Source organism: Vigna umbellata, chromosome 7 (genome assembly GCF_029865625.1).
Source record: "Vigna umbellata cultivar VRB3 chromosome 7, Vumbellata_1.0, whole genome shotgun sequence".
Lineage (NCBI taxonomy): Eukaryota > Viridiplantae > Streptophyta > Magnoliopsida > Fabales > Fabaceae > Vigna > Vigna umbellata.
In genome coordinates this window covers 12,359,584-12,382,486 of record NC_142171.1, presented here as the reverse complement: position 1 = coordinate 12,382,486, position 22,903 = coordinate 12,359,584, and the positions used below count along the sequence as shown (strand labels likewise).

Genomic DNA, 22,903 nt, shown 5'->3' with positions numbered 1-22,903 from the left:
ACGATAAGAAACAGTTTTAGCCGATCAAAATCGTTTGAAACGCCTGTCATTCCTCTCCGCTGCCATTCCCCTTTGTTGCACCAAGCTTTTTCGCCGCCCCTGTTCCAGGTATTTATGCCCTTTTGCATTCTTAACATGATTTCTTCATTAGTTTTTGCATAATAACAATTGCTATAGTTTTGGTAATGTATCATATAGTTTTGGTAACTTTAACAAATTTTGATTTTTTTCCTAAATGTTGAATTCATATACACTAATTAATATGAATTCTCTTTTGTAGGTCTGTTTTTGTGTACATGTTTTTATATGCAGGTCTGTTTTTGTGGTAGTGGATATCACAAAAACAGACCTGCAATTTTAAAAAACTACAGGGGAATATGCCGCGGTTGTAACCACAACCGCGGCATATAGTGGACAAAATTTTTTTTTTTTAGAAAAGGATTTAGGCAGCGGTTCCTTGGACAACCGCGGCATATTCTGCAACCTATATACCGCGGTCATAACCGCGGCCTAAAGTCTCTGACTTACTACCGCGGCTGAATATGCCGCGGTTCGTAAACCGCGACGTATAGTCAAAAATAACCGCGGTAAAAGCCCCTCGCTGCACTAGTGGTCTAGGGTTAAAGGCATTACTCGACTTCTCTTCATTGATAATTTCTGTTGAAAGTTTTTTGACATAAGGTCATCCTCATGAGCCGACAACCCAACTAATGCAGAATTAGCACCTGAGCATGGCTAAACAAGGATTAAACCCAAAGCACACCCTAAATCATGATTAAGTTAAACTTGTGCCTCTTCTAGAACATATTAAAGGAACAATAAAAAATAGTGTTTTGGGTATGGAATGGGGTTGAAGTCCTTACTCAAAGCACTCCAAGTTGTCTTGAAGACCGGATGGACTCCTTAGTGGTCCTTTATCATCCAAGTCACGTTGTTCGCTCTCCCTCCTTCTTGTCAAGGCTGTGTGGGTAAGTACCTGTCAAAGGTACTCTGAAGCTCAAGTCAGTAATGTAATTAAACGGTTAGTACAACAAGTGATGCATATATTGTGCACAATGATCCTAAAAGTCATACCTGAAACCTTTATTTTTATTAGTTGCGATGGGCCTTTACCTTTCGCTCGCTTAATGACGACTCAATTACACCTTAATCTCCATTAGGGGTTTAATGAGTCATTACCACTGGTAATCTGACCATATTATTAGGTTATACTGAACACGACCTAGTTAGACGGCCTGTGAGAACGACCTGGGTGAACGGTCTGGAAAGACGACCTGAGAAGATAGCCTGGAACAATGTCCTGGGTGGATGGCCTGTCGTTCAACCTGGGTGATGCTTGGTCTCAAGGGAGACCGTATGACACACGTCTTAATATATGGTAGACTCTATGGTACAAATAGTATAAATAGGTGTACACAAAGGTAAAAAGTGCATTTTTTTTTAATTGAATTTATCTCTTGACTAAGCGCTGACTTAATTATTAAAATACCTTTTATAGGTATTCCTACCACTCAAGATTAACAATCGAGACCGAAAAATGACACTTATAAAGGTGAAGACGAAAGGGCTAGAGACACGAGACATCATTGTTTTTGTAAATTACATCATTGGTTTTGTAAGTTACATATATCCTCATTATATCCATATTCTACAACAATTATTACATATAACCTCCTCGTTGACATTAAATCTATGTTTTGATATGATAAATGACATTATCATGTTTTTTTTTTTTATTTTGTTTACTTTTATATTTTACGAGTATTTTAATTATTATCTGTTTAGGTAATTAGGAATTTATAGATAAATTTAGAAAAGATAAATACTTTAACTTTTATTTGTATTTTGATTGGTATTTATTTAGATTAATAAGGGTTTTATTTAATAATATGGAAAATTTGAGTATCTTATCCTTTATTAGATAATTACGAGTTTATTAAATAAATTTGGAAAATAAAAATATTTGGTTTATATTTTATAGATAAGTGAAAGTCATTTAAGATTAAAGAATATATCAACAAAATTAGTTATCAATAAAGTTGTTTATTTTAAGTATAAAATCAAATACAAATTTCAGGCTCAACCAAACAAGTTGTGTATTTATGAAAATCTACAAATAAAAAGCCTTACATTGTTGAAATTCATTTTGGGGTAGAAACTCATTGTGGAGGTCCAAGACATTCATCATTATTCTTTTTCTAGTATAGGATTAACTATAACTCCCTTATTCATAAGGGTTGGAGGTAATGTATCTTAATTCTTTGTGATTTCTGTTATTCAATATATATATATATATTCTCATTACTTTTGTATTCTATTATTATTCTTAATTGCATGATAATTTATTAATTGCATATTTGTGAAGTATCTTATTATTCTAGATTATGATAGAATAACTAATTGACTATGCATCTAGACATAGTACTTAACGATAGGTCATTTTAAACATAGGCATAAGACAATAAAAAAGGAAAGAGAGAAATAAATGACAAAAAAATTTAACGTGGTTCGACAAATAAATGTCTACGTCCACGTGTCTACGTCCATGACTACACTATAGTATATTTATATTTTGGTGTATCTTTCAAGCTTTACATAAAGTTGCTTATATAGCTATAATAGAGAACAACATCTCACAATATTAAGCAATGTGGGACTAAATTAAGCTCCATAATACTAACAATTATTGTTGGAAATCCAAGTGTGAGTCTAAGTCCAAGTATATAAGTTTTATACACAGGTTACTTTGCTTTCTCAGTCGGGGGTTGGTTTTCATTTTAAGTTCTTTATGTTTTGTTGTGTTTGTAACTTCTAAGGGTTGAAATTTGGTGCTTCTTCAAGGGGAACTAGTAATATTTTTAGGCTCTTCCATTCTTTAATTATGATGACAAAACTTTGTTGAAACAATAGAAATCCAACAACAAAAGTGTATCTTTGTTTATAATAATTTTAGCAACGTTTATATTTAATAACATACGAACTAGGAATTCATGGAAAAACCCAAGAGTTGGGTTCATCTAACTTTGTTAACTTCAACTAATCCTGTTATTGAACACCTAAAGTTTATTATTAATCTATCTCAAACATCCAAAGAAAAAAATTGATCCAATATACAAACTAGCGCTCAAAGATGACACTTAACGCTAAACCTTTCACAAAAAGTGGCGCTCAACAATAATTCTGGCACTTAACGTTATTCTTTTTGCAAAACGTTGGGTTCAACGACATTTCTAGAGCTTAACATCCTGAAACTAAATTGCTCCATATATATAGTGTAAATATGGCGTTCAACATTGTCCTACTACCACTCAAATGCCAAAGTATTTGGCAAAACGTGGTGCTCAACGGTATAGTAATATTGCTCAATGTCCTGAATCTAAAATGTTCCGAGACCTATAGCACAAACTCACACTCAACCACACTTTGATATCACTCATTGTTTTATCAGTTTACAACAATTGTATTTTGTGATTCTGAGTGAACTTTGACCTGATCAATTGTTCAAATTGGTAATTTTTTCTCAATGCATTTGATTTAAAATAGTTTTAAACATGAAAACTCATACCGATTTTCTCAATTTCTTAGATTCTAAATTCTTTTAATCATACAAGCTCAAGTATAAACAAGCAAAATTTCATGACTCAAACATTCAAACTATACAAGTCAAATCAATCATGCTCACGATGAATCCAATTAATTCATCAAAATAGTTAAAGTTCATTTTCAACATGAAATCAATCACCAACATGCATTCATCAATTTAACAATAATACTCCAAAAAGGTTAAAGACTAGCTTCTCTTACCTTGACAAAGTTGATCAACAACTCAAAAAATCAAATGCATCTTAACTTGCAGGTACCCTTTCTACACATAAATACAACATCAAAACGATCTGACATGTCAATGAAGACATTGATCAATAAAGATTTAATAAACACAAAATACAAGGACACATGCGAGCAGGAAAACCCCGCATGTAACCATATAAAATAAAGAAGATGGTGAAAAGGGGTTGAAAACTAACTTATCCTAAAAAAGTAATTGATCAATTGATCTTGACAAGCTTGCCACAAAGAGAAATCATACTATCTTTGATCTTTAAAAATATGAATAGATTTGAAGAAATCTTAGACAAAAGGAAAAGAGATATCATAGAAGAGCTTCTAAAGAAATAGAGTATTTTAAGTAATGAGACTCTTCTATGAGTTTTCTATTTATATAAAAGTATTTCATCATTAAAATATAATAGAGTAATTTTAAAATAGTAACTCCTAAAATACACTTTTCTAAGATTTTACAATGTCTATAAACAAAAAAGACAGAAAGAATTGAAATAATGACACATTTAACACAAGTGGTGTTAATCAAAGAGAGAATTAAGTGCACATATCATTAATTAACCTATATATATATAAATAAATGTGTGTGTGCTTTTTTATATATAGAAAAGAATAAAACTATATGTTTTTTATTACAGGGGATTGAATAACGTTTTACAGTTATTTCATATCTGTTCAATTAATTAATTAGAAGTATGTATTTTACAATAGATAAGTGAAATCAACTTTCTAACTCTTTTTAACAACTAAAAGGCCAAATTTCTAAATATAGGCTTTGTTTAGTGTATATGTTTTAGTTAAGCAACAGTAACAATCCCTTTTGATAAAAACATGTTTTCAAATTTTCTTCTAATTCAAAGTAAAGAGGAGACCATACATTCCACGTGATTTTCTAAGCAAACAGCAAAAAATAAACAACCAACCAATAATCGGTCTCCTTCATGCAGGAAGCATTTATTCTCAGAGAATCTAATCAAACACAAAATATTAGGATAAGAAAAAACAATCTTATCGTATAATCAAGCTTGAGATTAAATTTATTTAAAATCGATCATGTATGATAAGTGACTAAAGTGTTAATGCACATGTTAACATATATTGATCCTTAGATTTCACATGCCCAGCAAACTTCATTGTCTTTTACAATAATTTTCTTAAAAGGTATTCCTAATATGATTTCTTTTAATTGATTTCTTAAAAGGTATTGCTAATAGTTTAAAGGTTTAATAGCCAATTTAGTCTTCATTTTGGTTGAAAAATCTCAATTTAGTTCCTCGTTATAAAAGTGTTTTGAATTAGTCATAACTTTTAAAATAGTGGGTCAGATTGGTCCTTTCTGTTAAATATAAGTTAACAAAATTAATGGATGATGATGTGACACAACTTAAAGCTAACGAGGGACTAATCTAACACATCAGCTTTAAGCTGTGTCACATCATCATCCATTAATTTCGTTAACTTATATTTAACGAAAGGGACTAATCTGACCCACTATTTTAAAAGTTAGGACTAATGTAAAACACTTTTATAATGAGGGACTAAATTGAGATTTTTCAACCAAAGTGGGGACTAAATTGGCTATTAAACCTAGTTTAAAAGTCCTTTATTTGAAACTAATCCAATCATCAACATTAGTTCTTCCTCTCATGTATGTATTATTCGATGAGAATTTTTCTTTTCTTGTGTGTGAAAGTGAAAATGTACAAGACAAAGCTACAAGAGCTTTGCCACAAGAGAAAATGGGGTTTGCCAAGGTACTCTGCCCTGAAAGATGGTCCAGATCATATACCAAGCTTTAAGGCTTCTGTTCATGTCAATGGTGTCATCTTCACTTCTTCCAGTGCCTCTAGTTCCCTTAAAGAAGCTAAAAACAAAGCTGCCATGGTTGCTTTCCTCAGCTTCTGTTCTGGTACCCCATCTCTTTTCCTTTCTTGCTTTTGTTGGTTTCCTTGGAAAGTTGGTTTCTTTACTGTTTTTTCTTGATGAAGATGAAGGTCTTGAAGTAGGGAATTCCTGTTATGTGAAGGGAGTTGTATGCTCTATTCCTTAGATTGCTCTGTGTTTGTGTTCATATACAATCATAGCTTATTATTATAATAATTTTCAGGAGTTATTTGAGATTTTGGGTTGGAAACTATCACTTTGTTATGTGAAATGGTTTGAGAAACTATAAAACTGTTTGATCAGAAGTAGACTATAAGTTGCACTTGAGTTGAAGTTAGCACTGGCAATGATTTTTTTTTTCTAACCTTAATTGATTTCATAATAAACAAATAGAATTTAAGTATGAAATTTGGCATCCTATCTTATATTCTATAACTATTTAAATGAATGCTGTCAAAAAACTTCTGTTTAGTTCTCATTCTTAATATCATGCCTTGTAATAACAAAATGATGCAGAAAATAATACGATGGTAGAAACTAGTAATGTTACATCAAGTTCATATTATAGGGTAGAATTTGTTGACCTAATTTTATACAATAGTGCACCAATTAATTTTGTTCTTTATTATGACCGTTAGGATCTTCAACACAAACTTCTGAACAGGATACAAAAGAGCAAATTAGAGCAGTGAAACCTCAGGGCAGTTCAATTCCAGCACAATCTTCAGTCATTATAGATGGTGAATGATGACTTCCCTTCTTACTTTTTTAGCTTAGTTTGTAAGCTCTGCTGTATATGGATTCTAACGATTTAATAAAGAAAAACAGTACTTTACTTTTACTTTCCTTCTAGTTCCATTTTAATGAACAATATATTAACATCAGCCCCTCAAAACCTGGTTGGATTCTCTTTTATGCAATCATTCTAGCTTTGTGAATTAGGAAAGCTATAAGCTATAAGGTGTAAAACACATACTAGATTAATTTTAGAAATTGTATCCTACACCTTTCCCTTTTGTACTTCATAACTTAAATCTCATATTTCCATGTCAAACACTGAGAGTAGAGTTGTTACTAGATCTTCTTCATTTAACATAGGTCAAATGAATCCAATGCATTCTTGTCTGTGTATATCTACTGCAAATTATTTATGTCAATCCTAATGTCTGGTATTTCAAAGGTTATTTTTATCTTTATTTCAATGTTATTGTTATCTTTATCTCAATGATCAAACACTTTCATTGACTTTCAGAGTCATAACTTGTTAGGATTTAATATCTGTTATGATTTAATATCTTGTTAGGATTTAAAATCTTGCTTGTTATTATTTTTGTTTGTTATTATTCTGTTTATATCTGGTAGATTAGATAGAACTATAACTAATTTTGTTATATTCTTGATGTATAAATATTTGTATCTGCATTATGCAGAATCGATATAATACACAAACTATTTTTGCTTCTTTGTTTTTCTTCCTTTGCATTGCAATCTCAATACTTGGTTTGAATGATGATTCTCATTATTTAAGATGGTATCAAAGCTCTTCAATTGAAGAGTTCTACTGTGCCTATGATCTTCATTCGATTCTTGTCCCTTCTTGATTTCTTTGCGTTTTTTTTTATTTACCAAACCAACTCATGGCTGCCATTGATCAGAATAGCCCTTACTATTGACATCCTGGAGAAAACCCCTCGATAGCGTTGGTTTCTCCTCTTTCGGATCCAACCAATTACAATTCATGGAGCCGAAGTATGCTCACTGCTTTGAGTGCAAAGAATAAATTAGAATTCATGGATCAAACTCTGCCTAAACCATCCACGAATGATGCCCTATATCCTGCATGGAAAAGATGCAATAACATGGTAGTCTCATGGCTAGTGCATTCAGTTTCGCCTTCAATTCGTCAAAGCATATTATGGATGAACCAAGCTGATGATATTTGGAAGGATTTGAAGTCAAGGTACTCTCAAGGTGATTTACTAAGAATAGCAGAACTCCAACAAGAAGCTGCATCAATAAAACAAGGTGATACATCTATTTCAGAGTATTTTTCTAAGCTACGTGTAATTTGGGATGAATTGGAATGTCATAGACCAGATTTGTCTTGAACATGCATACCGGCATGTTCGTGTAAAGCACTCACTGAAAGTACTGAAAGTGTTAGATATATTATATCTTTTATCTTTTAGTTAGTTTGTTATTATTTCTCATTTGTATTTTGGGCTTAGCCCATATTTCTTCTATTATAAATAGAGAACCCTATGTGTGTATTCAACACAAGGGAGATTAATTCAAATATAGTTTTTCACTATATTCAACATGGTATCATAGCAGGTTCTTTGATATCTTCTTGTGGCCTCTGCTGTCTGTCGGCGGCCGTCCGCCATGGTCGCCGGCGGCCCCTAAAATCTCAGTGGGCAGTCCATTTTTTCTTCTTAAATCTCTACCACAGTCAACACCAGTCCAGACCCAGTGTGCCACTGCTGCCGTCGTCACTTTCCGTTGCTGTCGCTACTAACTCCGGCCACCGTCGCTGCTAACTCTGGCCACCGTCGCCGCCACCGCCGGCCACCGTCACAGTTTCGATGGGTGACCTGCGGATCTGGACCGTCTCTTCGAGCAACGACCAACCACGCCGGTTTCAAGAGCTAGTTCTCAGTCACGCGCCGCCACGCAGTGCTTCTTTCCGGCCAGTCCGTCGCCGGCCGCCGGTCGCCATCACAGTTTCGACCGATGACCAGCAGATCTGAAGCGTCTCCTCAAGCGACGTCCAACCCCGCCGGAGACAAGCACAGACTCTGCTCAACGCGCCTCCACGCGCCGCCTTCTTCTCGTCAGATCTCGGGCGCGTGTTCTGCATGCGCCGCCTTCCCGGTGTCGGAGTTTCACTGCGACACCTCCACAGCTCTCGCCGGACCTCCCTCTCTTTGTTCAAACCTTCCAGAGCAGTGCTGCCATCTTCATCTGTCTTCGTCTCCGTCGTTGATGGTCCAAGCACCGTTTGCCGCTGTCCGCGCCGTTTCCGTTGTCCGCGCCGTTTGCCGCTGTCTAGCGGCCCCTTTGCCGCTGTCCCGCGCCGTTTGCCGCTGTCCCGCGCCGTATGCTTCCAACCACTGTAGGCCGCATCACCTTGTTAGTTAGTGATGGCAGTCCCTGTATTTTTGTCGCTTCCAGCTACTACAAGCCCCATCAGTCAGTGATGGCAATTTAGTCCCTACAGTTTTATAGCTGTCAACCGCCGCTGCAGTTGCTACCGTCTCAAACAGAAGCAACTGCATCAGTTCTTCTTGGGCTAGAGTTTAGCCCGATCTTCTTGTGATACACTGCTAAGTATCACCACTTGGGAGTTGTCCAACAAAGAATTTTGGACCTCCAACATGTCTTTGCATATTTGATGCCTTTGTTTCAGCATTGTAGCTTAATATTTTGTTTTAGTGGTCCAGCAACTGTGATATTTCACATTTTTGCCCTTCACACTAAGGGGGAGTATGTTTCCAAGACACTACAAGTCTCATAAATATGGGTGTAGTCCCTGCAGTTTTGTAGATTTCAGCTACTATTGTTGATCCCGTCACCCATCCATCATTGATGAGGATTTAATGTAGTCCCTGCAATTTTGTAGCTCTTAGCTTTCAGCTACTACTGTTGATCCCGTCACTCATCCATCATTGATTGGGAATCAGTCCTTGCAGTTTTTCATTGTCCACCACTGCTCTCCTTCATCCACTTTTGAAGTTGAAGTTTTACAAGCTACTGTTAGTCCATGTTTGCCTCATGATAATGCTAATTTTTACCATTATTTAAGCATCAATTTAGTAGCAAAATCAACTCCTTTTTAGCTTATAACTTGCTTAATCCTCTAATTTATCTTAGTTTTATGAATAATTGTGTTTTGAGCTACTTTGATGTAATTTCATCTATAATCCCCTATTTTGTAGCTAATAATGTGCTTGGAAGGGTCTCCAATAATGTCTAAAGCTGAACCAACCACTAGAAGCAAGCAGATCTGCGGAAAAAGTGAAAATGATGCAGTGCTGAAAAGTCAGGCTCGGGCCCCCCTGGGTCAGGGGCGCCCGGGCGCGACCTGCACCAGGGTCGCCCAGCCCCAAAAATTCTGGTTCTGCACTTTTGTTTTTCTTGATTTATGATGAGTTTCCCATTCTTTTGCACTCTTTCACACACTCCTTTTGTTGTGTTTTTAAATCTTTTAGTGTTTTTGTACTTTTGGGAAGTTTAATTCTAAGACTTCCCTCCGTGTTCTTGTACTTTTGTCTTTGTTTGTTTTGGCTTTCATTGTCTTGTTTCTTTGCCTTCTTTTGCATATTTCTTTTAGTATGTTTTATGGATTCTTCTCTTCAGTTGTTGACTATGGGATACTAATTTTTCTTTGAGCTTTCTTGTTACAGGATAAGATCTTCCTTAGAACTTTAAAGGTGTCAAAACCACCAGTGGTCATCCTTTGAGGCATGCGTGAGTTGAGCAACCATATGACTTGAAGATTTTGCTGCTCGTGTAGCATGGCCTGGGGGCCAGGCCCCTACTGATGGGGGAGGTGGAGCAGTTGCGGAGTATAAGCTACTGTTGGAGGAAGATGTTCAGATGAAAGTGAAGCTAGTGTCCTACACTGCTAGAGTTGCAAAGAGTCCATCTAATTCGGTTTTTCAGTTTTAATTTCCAGTTCTTATTTGCTTTCAGTTTTTGAATTTGGATTTCTTTTTGACTTGCCTAGTGGATAATTCTTGTGCAATTGGTCTGGTGGTTTGAGTGAATCATTTGTTATGCTTGAATTGAGTGCAAATCGCTTGTGCTTGCTCTTTATCCATGAGAATTGTTTTGAAAATCTGATTGAGATTATGTGGTTGATCTTGTTGAACATAGATTGTGGTTGCTTGTATCTGTTTAGATAGATGCTTGGTTTTAATTGTGATCAATATTCTTGGCATGATGTTTATCAAATTTTGGAACCCTGAGTTAACCTGTGAGATGTTGTGCCTCCGAGTTTATTACTGAATGTTATTACTTTGGAATCACAATTGATTTTGCCTAAGTTTCTCTATTTGAACTAGTTACTTGCATGTTACAAATGATCAAGGCCATCTTGTTCTTCTACCTCTTCTACATTTTGAACCTAAAAGCCAATATATAACCTTTGAACCTTAAAGAAAACTTTCTCATTCCTAAAACCTTAAGCTTATTGAAAAATCCTTAACCTCCTTACCTTGAGTTGAGATGAACATATATGTTAGGATGAGGAGAATGGTTTAAGTTTGGGGGAGTTCTTGTCAAAAGGGGAGCATTGAGAAAACAATAAGTTGAGTTAAAAAGAAAGAAAAAGAAGAAAGAAGAAGAAAAACAAAAACATGAATTCAATGAAAAAGAGTTGGGAAATAAGTTGAGAGTGGTTTATTCAATTTTGGAGAAAAATAGATACTATGTTATATCATGAATTAAATTGTTTGGTCTCTTATCTCAAGGTGCTTTGTTGTCCAGAAAAACCAATTTTTCTTCTTAGCCCAGCCACAATACAAGCTTCAAAAAGTCCTTGTGATGTAACTTGCTTGTTAATGTGTTTGATATTGTTGAAACGAAAGGCAAAGTTGATTTGTGTAACATTGTGATAGTTGAGAGTTAGACACACATCCTTATACACCATTGTGCTTGAGTGAAACACTTTCTCTAGTGAGGTTGGTTCCATGCACTCATTGAAAACAACTTGCCATGTTTGTTGATCTATCATTTGCATCTATCTTGTGATTTTGAACTGTTAGCACCATGATTGAAGTTTAGCTTGCTAAGACTATATTGTCTCTTGAATGTGATTTCTAAGTTGAGCAAGCATGATTGATTTTGTTTATTTGATTGAAAGTGTGCTTAAAGTTATTGGACCATTGTGATTGAATTGTTTGCTAGGTGAAGTACTTTTGCTTGACGAGAAGTAAAGTTGTAAGTTTGGGGGTATTTGATAATGCTAATTTTTACCATTATTTAAGCATCAATTTAGTAGCAAAATCAACTCCTTTTTAGCTTATAACTTGCTTAATCCTCTAATTTATCTTAGTTTTATGAATAATTGTGTTTTGGGCTACTTTGATGTAATTTCATCTATAATCCCCTATTTTGTAGCTAATAATGTGCTTGGAAGGGTCTCCAATAATGTCTAAAGCTGAACCAACCACTAGAAGCAAGCAGATCTGCGGAAAAAGTGAAAATGATGCAGTGCTGAAAAGTCAGGCTCGGGCCCCCTTGGGTCAGGGGCGCCCAACGCCACCTGCACAGAAACCAGTTTCTGCGTGCTGGTCGCGCCCGGGCGTGAGAAATGGGGCGCCCGGGCGTGACTTTCCAGAGAGTTTCGCGCCCGGGCGCGACTGAGAGGGCGCCGGGCGCGACTTTTGCTGATGTGTCAGATCCAGCTTATTTAACCCTAAAACGTGAAGGGGAAAGGGTCTTTGGTTCGTTGGAGGCGCGATTTCACTGAGAGGAGAGCTTGGAGGGCTGCTAGGGTTCGTGGGAACACTCCCTTCTTCCTCTTGGGTTCTTCATCTTCTTCCATGGCCATTTTGTAAGCTTAAAGGCTCTCCATGGAAATGGAGAGCCAAACCCATCTTGTTGGGGATAGATGTAGCCTTTGAATTTTTGTGTAATTGTTGAATGATTTGATTATATATATGCCTTTTCTATCAATTGCTAGTATTCTTGTTTCCGATCTTAAAGCTTGCATGTAATGGGGACGTTCATGACTTGATTTTGGGGTTTCAAGGGTTATGGGGACGTAAGATGGAACCCAGAACTGAAATAGGAGTCCTTGTGGTTCATTGATTCTAGGGATGGAAGATGATTCACATGTTGTCTTAAGATCCTAGCTCTTTAATGCGGGTTTGCTTGTTAGATTGTCCAAGGGATTGGAGTTTGATAAGGAAAACCTAGGCTCTTTCACCTAAGGGATTAGGGCTAGAGTGTTTTAATGGATTGACTTTAGTAAATTGATAGAGAGGAGATGAAATTGATTTTACACAAGAGTGCATTGGTGAAAACTAACCTTAACAATGTCATTTCATACCATTTCTAGTCTTTTCCATTTTCAAGTGCCTTCAATACCAAAGTCCAAACTTGTAATTACTTATGAATTTATCTTTTTGCATATATTCTTAAATGTTGAGTTGTTCTTGAGTCTAGATGAGTTATTAATCGCACAATTCTCTAGTATTACGAGTCTCTTGGGAAAACGATACCTGGTCTTACCACGGTTTATTACTTGAACGATTCGGTACGCTTGCCGAAATCCCCTAACACCTCACACTCTTGAAGACAAATCATCTAGTTCAACACTGAGTTCATCTATTCCAAGCTTAGTACATACAATTTATATGCTCCAGCTTGAGGGGGAGTGTTAGATATATTATATCTTTTATCTTTTAGTTAGTTTGTTATTATTTCTCATTTGTATTTTGGGCTTAGCCCATATTTCTTCTATTATAAATAGAGAACCCTATGTGTGTATTCAACACAAGGGAGATTAATTCAAATATAGTTTTTCACTATATTCAACAGAAAGAAAGCAGCAGGATCAAATTATGCAGTTCCTAGGTGGATTAAATGATCAATATAGTGCTGTAAGAACGAACATTTTGATGATGGATCCTCTTCCTCCTATTTCTAAGGTTTTTTCTTATGTTGTTCAGCAAGAAAGGCAATGTACTAATCTTACCATGAGTAATATGAGTATGCTAAATGCAGCCACAACAAATGCCAGTAACAAGGTATCTTGCACATTCTGTGGAAAAGATTACCACACGACTGAAAATTGTTACAAAACGAATGGCTATCAATCAAGATCTTCAGGATCCTCATACAACAAAGGGATAAGAGGAGGTCGAGGCTATTCATCAAATAGAGGAAGCTTTGGCAGAAGATCAAATTCAGGTTCATACAACTCAAAGGTTTGCACTTTTTGCAATATCACTGGACACACTGTTGATGAATGCTTTAAGAAGCATGGTTACCCTCCTGGGCATAAATTGCACAGACCTGTTATGGTGAACAATGCTGCCACAAGTAACACTGAAGGATTCATTGATCACACTCAAGTATCTGACTCGAATGAGTTAAAAATCACTCCTCAACAATATCAACATTTGATAGCCCTGCTGCAACAGCAAACATAATTGGGATCCTCTACAACTACTTCCCACATAAATCAAATTGGTACAACTTTCTCTTCAAGTACTTCTTTTATAGGTAATGTGCTACCAAGTTCTCATGCTACAGACCATGTCATGTGGATTATAGATTCAGGAGCCAGTGATCATGTATCTTCTTCCCTGAATCTATACTCATCCTATAAGGCTATTGATCCCATCACAGTAAAACTACCAAATGGACAACAAACTATAGCCTCATATTCTGGAACAGTAAAGATTAATGATTCTTTGTCTATTTCTAATGTCCTGTATCTTCCACAATTTAATTTCAATCTTATATTTGTTTCCAAGCTTACCACAACCCATAATTGTCAACTAATATTTCTTATCAATCAATGTTTTATACAGAACAGACACAACAAGAGGATGATTGGTATAGTTGATGCACAAGATGGATTGTATATACTCAAGACTTCTTTTAGCTCCATCAACACCACAATTTGTAATAAGGAAGCCATTGATATTTGGCATTACAGATTAGGCCACCCATCCCATGATAGATTACATGTAATGCAACAGTTATATCTTGTGATTAATTTTGATCACTCTTTTATATGTACTCCTTGTCATATGGCTAAACAAAGAAAACCTTCTTTTCCTCATAGTACTTCTCATGTTTCTTCTATTTTTTCCTTATTACATGTTGATATTTGGGGTCCTTGTGCTGCTACTTCCATTCATGGTCATAAATATATTTTAACCATTGTTGATGATTTTCTAGATATGTATGGGTGTTTCCTTTAATCTCAAAAGCTGAAACTCAGTCACATTTACAATCTTTCATTACCTATGCTGAAAGACAATTTAAAACCAATGTCATAACCATTAGATCTAACAATGAAACTGAGTTTATTATGGCCGAATTTTATAAAAATACTGGAATTCTTCACCAAACAACTTGTGTTGAAACCCCCCAACAAAATGGCTTAGTTGAGAGAAAACACCAGCACTTATTAAATGTTACCCGCTCTCTTCTTTTTCAAGCACACTTACCAAACATTTTTTGGTCTTATACTCTTATTCATGCCTCTACCCTCATTAATTGCTTTCCCACTCCTCTCCTAAATAACCATTCTCCACACCAACAATTATACAGTTCTTCTTTTGATATCACCACCCTTAAAGTCTTTGGCTATCTTTGCTTTGTCAACACCTTGTCAAACAATAGACATAAACTTGATCCAAGAGCTTTACCCGCTATTTTTCTTGGCTATAAACCACACAAAAAAGGCTTCATCACCTTCAACCTCAAGACCAGGGCCATTGAGATTTCTAGAAACGTTATCTTCCATGAAAGTTGTTTTCCTTCCTACAATGAATCATACACCACTTTTAATTCCCACCTTATCACCCACCCACCTTTGCTCTATATTGACCAATGTATGCCCTCACCTCATACAGATCCTTCGCATCCTTCTTCACTCAGTTCAACTTTCACTTTACCTGCTCCTAACATTAGAAGATCCACCCGACCTAAAAACAGACCTTCAAGACTATCTGAATTTGAAACTCCTTATGCATCAACTATTACCTCTCATTCTTCAGGTATCAAACATCCTCTTGCTTATGTCATTTCATATAAGAAACTTGCAGCACCTTATTATCGATTTATTATGCATATCTCTACTAACATTGAGCCTAGATCTTATTCTGAGGCATCCCAATATCCTCACTGGGTTAGAGCCATGGATGATGAGCTTGCTGCTTTGGCCATAAATGACACTTAGGAAATCACAAATTTACCTGTTGACAAAACTGCTGTAGGCTGTAAATGGGTTTTCAAAATCAAGCACAAGGCTGATGGAAGCATTGAAATATAAAGCCAGATTGGTAGCCAAGGGTTACACTCAAATTGAAGGTCAAGACTACCTAGATACCATTTCTCCAATGGTTAAAATCACAACGGTTAGACTGGTTATAACTCTTGCGACAGCAGATAATTGCATCTTAAGCAACTACATGTTAATAATGCTTTTCTTCATGGTACATTAAATGAAGAATTTTATATGATACCTCCTCCAGGGCTCAATTGTATCAAACCCAATCAAGTACGTAAGTTACAAAAATCACTTTATGGTCTTAAACAAGTAGGCAGACAGTGGTATGCTTGTTTATCTGATTTCCTCTTATCTAATGGCTTCCTCCAAACTACATCTGATCATTCCTTGTTCACCAAACATTCTGATTCCAATCTCACTATTTTAGTGGTTTGTGTTGATGATATAGTACTCACAGGAAATGATCTCACAGAAATAACTCATATTACTCATCTTCTTGACGCAACATTTAAGATTAAAGACCTTGGCAATCTTAAATTCTTTCTTGGTCTTGAAGTGGCTGGAAACAAAGAAGGTATTTCCATTTCCCAAAGACAATATACTCTGAACATTCTCAAAGATGAAGGTTACTTAAACTCTAAGCCCGTTTCCACTCCTTGTGACTATCGTACAAAGCTCAGCATAAATTCTGGCCAACCTCTAAATGATGCAGCTTCATCTTCTTATAGACGATTGATTGGTAGATTATTATATCTCACCAACACTAGACTAGATATTTCATTTGCAGTACAACAACTAAGTCAATTTCTCTCAAATCCCAACAACAGCTTCCAGGATTCTTAGATACCTTAAAGGTGCTCCTGGAAAAGGGATTTTCTTTCCCAACAATAACATCATACAGTTGAAAGGCTTCAGCGATTATGATTGGGCAGGCTGCATTGATACTAGACGAAGTATCATTGGTTACTCTATCTATCTTGGCTCCTCACTTATTTCATGGAAATCGAAGAAACAAGCCACTGTATCCAAAAGTTAATCAGAAGCTGAATACAGAGTTCTTGCCACAGCTACTTGCGAAATTCAATGGTTAACTTTTCTTCTACAAGATCTTCACGTAACTTTTCAACAACCAGCAGTCTTGTTCTGTGATAACAAATCTGCCCTTCATATTGCTGCAAATCCAGTTTTCCATGAACGCACGAAGCACATTGAAATAGATTGCCATATTGTAAGGGAAAAAATTTCTTCTAGCTTACTTAAACTACTGCCGATTCCTTCTGCATGCCAGTTAGCTGATATCTACACAAAAGGACTTCCTCCCACAGCTTTCAAATTTCTGGTTTCCAAGCTGAGAATGATTGACATTCATTCTCCAGCTTGAGGGAGGCTGTTAGGATTTAATATCTGTTATGATTTAATATCTTGTTAGGATTTAAAATCTTGCTTGTTATTATTTTTGTTTGTTATTATTCTGTTTATATCTGATAGATTAGATAAAATTATAACTAATTTTGTTATAATCTTGATATATAAATATCTGTATCTGCATTATGTAGAATCCATATAATACACAAACTATTTTTGCTTCTCTGTTTTTCTTCCTCTGTATTGTAATCTCAATACTTGTTTTGAATGATGATTCTCATTATTTAAGATAACTACAACAATAGTTTCTACATATATTCAAAGAAACTACTGATGAACTTATTCTAACGGTAAACTCAAGTTCATTGTGTTCCGGTGGAATCTTTAGAAGTTGTTTGTTGACTTCCTTTCATTTTATTCACTACTTATTAGCATATCTGTGAGTGATAGTTATACTATGATTGTTACCATCTTCTGTTTCCATTTCTTCTTCTAACAATATCACTCAACTCAATTCTCTAGATATGGACTGTATTCACAAAATTCAGTTGCAGAACAATGCTCGAATGAACAATCTTGATTCACCTGTGTTTGCATGTAAAACTGAGGAGCTGCCTTCTGCCAATGACTTTAAGGCCACATTGCTAGTTGATGGGCATTCTATTGAAAGTCCTTCAGTTGCCAACACTATAAAAGAGACAGAGCGGGCTTCTGATTTAATGTCATTATCACCTGACATCTTTGAGAAGGCAACTATCCTTATAATTTCTTACATAGTTACTAACTAAGAAGAATGTTGGAGAAAAAATTTTTGATGACCTATATAGTTCAATTACCAAAAGTGAACTCTGTTTAAGTATTTTTTGTGAAGATACAGTTTTAAAACTTACTATGACCAAGAAATACTTTATACTGATGTTAAACCGCCATCTTAATTCCTGTTATTTTATACTGATGTTTTTCTGGTAAAATATAGAATGTCTTGGTAAGTTTCTTTTTTCTTATCTTTTGTAGAATGTCTTTATATATATATATATATATATATATATATATATATATATATATATATATATATATATATATATAAATCGGTGTTAAGAATAGTCGCTGGATCTCTATATTATATGTAATATTTGAATGTTTACTTATCATTCGGTGTGAAGAATACTTTATCTGTGGAAGACATTTAGATTTTAAATAGATGATAGCATGATTTATTAACAACAGTAGATCAACTTCATTCAAAGGTCAAATGTTTTGGTGTGTTCACCTGTATGTTTGTGTGTTCTGTCTTCATTAAAAATTGATACCATTGAATATGGAGTTGTATCCTCTTATTCAGGGTGACTCTGATTCATTCAAGACTTCAATAATGAAATTAACTGAGAAAGAAGGCTTTCACAAACCAACATATAAGACTATGCAGGCTGGATGTCCCTACATGCCAACTTTCTTCTCTACCATTGTCCCTCTTCATTGGTGCACAACCCCAATTTTGCTTCCATGCATAAGAAACACTGAGGAAAATTTGATATATCACCAAAACCTTAACCTCTGCTTTTGTGTATTTTGAATGAGTTAACACTAGTACAAAATTGCATTTTTAACTCGTACATTATGCTTCGGTTTTTTCGCAACCGAAGCATATCAGACGTGGTGGCAGAATTGTAATTTTGAAATCATTATATGCCTCGGTTGGCAGAATGGACCGAGGTATATAGCTTAGTGAAGAAACTACTGCCTCGGTTACCAGATGGACCGAGGCATATAGTCTTGGGCTTTGCACCGTGAAAATCTCTTAAGCCAAGAAAACCTAGCAGCTCCCATTTCCCTTTTATTTTTCTCGCTTCTCTCTCGTCTCTATGCTTCGCTTCTGCCTGTTGTAAGTGCCGCTGCCGCTACCCTGCCGCTACCCCGCCGCTGTCCCGCCGCTGTCCCGCCACTGCCTCGTCGCTGCCTCACCGCTGCCGGGAGCCACCACCATCTCGTCCTGGGCGACGGCTCGAGCACAGCTTCCACCTCACCTGTCAGTGCATGTCTGGAGTAAAGAGCAAGCGGTGGCTGTTTGCGGTGGCTGTTTGCGGTGGCTGTTGGCGGTGAAAAATCTCAGATCTACTAATCTGAAGGCCCGGCTTCCACCCCTAAAGACCTATCCTCCATCCCCAACGTCTACAACAAGATCCAGAAGCTCACCCGCAACGTTGGAGCCGAGCCAGTCGTCGGACCGCCTCTTCCTCCACGAGCTTTCTTCCTCTTCCTCTTCTCTGTTCGACACCGCGTTGGATCTGCGTTGCGCTAGGCAGCGAGATTTATTTTCTCCTTCGTGTTGCCGCGTTGGATCTGTGTTACCGAGAGGGAGGCTTCATCGGGAACGAGGCTTGGGAAACGGCGTGGCTGCCGGAGGACTTAACACCGAAGACGAGAGCTCCATGGGAAAGCGACGTCAACTTCCCTTCCTCCTCTTCCTCCCCCGTAGCGGCGATTGACACCGTGGCCGAGGCCGACGAGGAGACGAAAGCGTTCGTGGCGGATTGCGGTTCTCTGATTTCGATTGTGTTTTTTGTTTGATTGATTCTCTAGGTTCTCTGATTTCGATTGTGGCTATGCCTTGGTGGAGTTAGAAGTTCAGGGTTCCATCAATTGTAGAGAAAACAAGGCTTTGGGTTCTCTGGGTTCGATTCTCTGATTCTCTGGGTTCTTTGATTTCGATTATAGACAAAACAAGGCTTTGGGTGGAAAGGTTGATGGATTTCAAGATGTATATATGTTCATACATGAATTTCGATTCTCTGCTGTAACTTTTGTATAATTGCTACTTATACATTTCTTTTATTGCATATTTCGATTTCAATTTTTGAAGTGAGGTCGCCAGAAAGGAATTAATTGAAGAGTTATTCCTTTGATGTTTTCTTGAAGCTTGCAATATCAGCTGATGATGAAGAAAAAGAAAAAATCACTTTACTGCCTCGGTTAGATTTGAACCGAGGCATAAGCACCCACCCCTATACTACCTCGGGTGGACTGAACTGAGGCATAAGCAGACATCTTTTTGACTCGGTTCAAAACCAACCGAGGCATAAAGCTTATCATTTTTTACCTCGTCTGTATATGCCTCGGTTGCAGAACCGTTGCGTATAAGTGAAACTAACCGGTGTCATTTCCCTTCATTGCACTAGTGTAACTTGAATAGATGAACAACAGGAGCTCATCATCTGTGAACCAGCATCTAGTTCTTCTCAAAATCAACTCCATTTCACATATTGATGTTGATGTATGCCTGTAATTTTTTTAGTCTTTGCAATACTACCTATCAGTGACAATAAGTAGGTTGTGTGAGACGGGAATTCCCAAGTGACATAAGAAACTTTAAGGTGAGAAAAATAAGAAGGAAAAAAACTTAAATGAACTACTGATGTACCAAAGTCTATTCAGGATTATATGATATTCTGATATGGAAAAGGAGTCCTTTTTGGTATTAAATTTCATGCTTTCAATGTCATAGCATGCAGCAAAAATTCTTTTTTAATGAAAATGTACTCTGTAAATCATCTCATATTTATTTAGCAGTAGAATGAAACATATAATTTTGACTTATCTCAGGAATCATGGACTGCCACATCCAACTCATAATTAGTGAATCTTCATTGTCCCAAATTAGAAAATGAGTGTCGTCTGGTTCTAGTCCTCCTCCATCTATGTGATCTAGTCTTGAACGTCCCTTGAGAATCCTTTGAATGTATTGGCTCCATTGTAACAAATTTCGACCATCCAACCGATAGGCACTTACCATATTTGGTAGATCATTTAGACCTAAAGGAATAATTTTTACTTCAAACATCAAGTAGAACACAATCAAGTGTCTTTGGTAACCTTATCCGAGGCGACAACGAGATGTGGGTTACACTAGGAAAAAAAGCAGAACTTAAAACTCATATATACTCAAATCTAGGCCAAACAAGACGCCATCGACCCGTGGAACGGACTTAGGAGGCTTTGGCAACCCCTTTTGTGACGGCGGTGACGAGTAGGTCTTGTCGGAACAAGGCCCGTGGGTTACAAGTGCTGGTGATAGTGGCAGCTCATAGCTACTTCTTTCTCGGACTGATTTCTGGTGTTGTGATCACCGAAGTTCGACACACCTTTCTGCCTTATCAATGACTCTTAAAAGAGGGAAATAAGGAAACAATGTACTAAAAAATAATCTAGAAGATCATACACCTATTTTTTCTAATTAGAAAGATTCTATAGATATTTTCTCTAATTAGAAAGATTCTATAGATATTTTCTCGAATTAAAAAGATTCTATAAATAATTCCTCTAATTACAACATAAAGTCATTTCCAACTCTGACAATTTGCTCACTTGAATGGATTTGGGAGAGAGTGATTGAATGGATTTGAAGGTAAATTTTTTGTTGTTTATTTGAGTGGATTTGGAGGTAAGTGAGAGTGGATTTATAAGTAAATTTTTTTAATTTGTCACATCAATCAAATCCTACGCTAATTCTCACAAACTTTACTTCCAAATCCACTCTCACTTACCTCCAAATCCACTCAAATAAACAACAAAAATTTTACCTTCAAATCCTCTAAAATTCATTCAATCATTCTTCCCCAAATTCATTCAAGTGAGCAAAGCCTTAAAGACTCCAAAATCAATTTCAAGTTGTCATTTTTAACCATTTTCACTATGTGCCATTTAGCCATCAAGAGCTGGCCTTGCTAAACGACTTGAGGACATGGCTGCATGGCTGGAAATCTCTCCAATGCCCAAATTTGGACCAACTAAAAAGGAGCCCACAATGTGACTTCTAACTCCACTATTGTGACAATTCTGATTTTGTTATTCAGCAAGTGCAAGATCTAGAGTCCCTCTTGCTAACTATATAGCAATAAGAAAAACACTTTTCAAATTGTATTAATTGATCTACTAGGGAAAACAAGCCTCGACAACCACAAAGACAAGAATGCCTCATTTTCCACATGGCTCTCATGACTTATATGAAATACTTCATCCATGGATTATGATCTCCCCTTTTGGCCTTCGTTTTGACAAACATCCTAAACACAGTAATCAACTCTTGTTCTACTTCCTTTTCATCATCACCCACAAGACATCTAGAGAAAGGCACTCCCATGATAGAGTAACCCCAACAAACATTCAGGTCCTCCAGGGTAATAGTTACTTCTCCCCGTGGAAACACAAACTTGTTAGTCTTTGAACACCACCTTTGTGCAAGCTCAAGAATCAACTCATCATTTTTATGGATAAGAAAAGTAGAAGCTTTGATAGCCTGGTCTATCCTAGCCTTTATCCACATATATTCATACTTTTGTTGCATCTGTTGAACCCATGTATTCCATTCTCGATTTGGACGATGCCATCCGCTATATATCACTTCCAATGGTAGTTTTGCGTGGTTGGAATCAATAATGGTTGTTTTTCCAAAAGAGAACATGTAACGAGGAAGACTTGTTGAGCCTTTCATGCAGGGATTGATAAAGTAAGCAGTTCTGCGAATTGGGTTTTCATCAGATAATGGTGAAATCATGAGTTCTTCTTTTGCTTCGATAATAGTGTCCCGTGATGGCTCCATACTATAGATGAAAATCAGCAAGAACCTAAAAACACAGAAAGAAGAGTTACACCAATCTCAATGGATAAGAAATAACCCTACTGAAAAAACCTTTGAACTTACAAATTTTGTGCTTGTTTCTTCTCTTTAGAACATGGCTTGCACTTGATCAGAGGGAAGCTTTTACTATTGATATTCGAATAAGATTTTGTGACTTCCGAAACAACAAAACCTTATGATAGGATATAATGTGTGTAGAATAA

At 36.4% G+C, this 22,903-nt stretch overlaps 1 protein-coding gene and 1 pseudogene across 1 annotated transcript; one reads left to right on the top strand and one right to left on the bottom strand.

Moving 5' to 3' along the window:
* The first annotated feature begins 5,538 nt into the window (after nt 1–5,538).
* Nucleotides 5,539–19,751, top strand: LOC148195159 (double-stranded RNA-binding protein 1-like). Its single transcript, XM_088095101.1, has 5 exons — nt 5,539–5,749; nt 6,363–6,464; nt 17,588–17,814; nt 18,408–18,544; nt 19,646–19,751. The coding sequence occupies exons 1-5, from the start codon at nt 5,539–5,541 to the stop codon at nt 19,749–19,751; spliced, it is 783 nt and encodes a 260-aa protein (XP_087951227.1).
* A 2,221-nt stretch (nt 19,752–21,972) lies between these two features.
* Nucleotides 21,973–22,661, bottom strand: LOC148195158 (uncharacterized; annotated as a pseudogene).
* Nucleotides 22,662–22,903: the final 242 nt, after the last annotated feature.

What these genes read in the sequence shown, in the direction of transcription:
- LOC148195159 (XM_088095101.1), top strand. Translation starts at nt 5,539, where the DNA reads ATGTACAAGACAAAGCTACAAGAGCTTTGCCACAAGAGAAAATGGGGT. An exon ending in ATCTTCAGTCATTATAGATG is followed by an intron (nt 6,465 to 17,587) that starts GTGAATGATGAC and finishes TCAATTCTCTAG; the next exon opens with ATATGGACTGTATTCACAAA. An exon ending in ACCATTGTCCCTCTTCATTG is followed by an intron (nt 18,545 to 19,645) that starts GTGCACAACCCC and finishes TTGATTCTCTAG; the next exon opens with GTTCTCTGATTTCGATTGTG.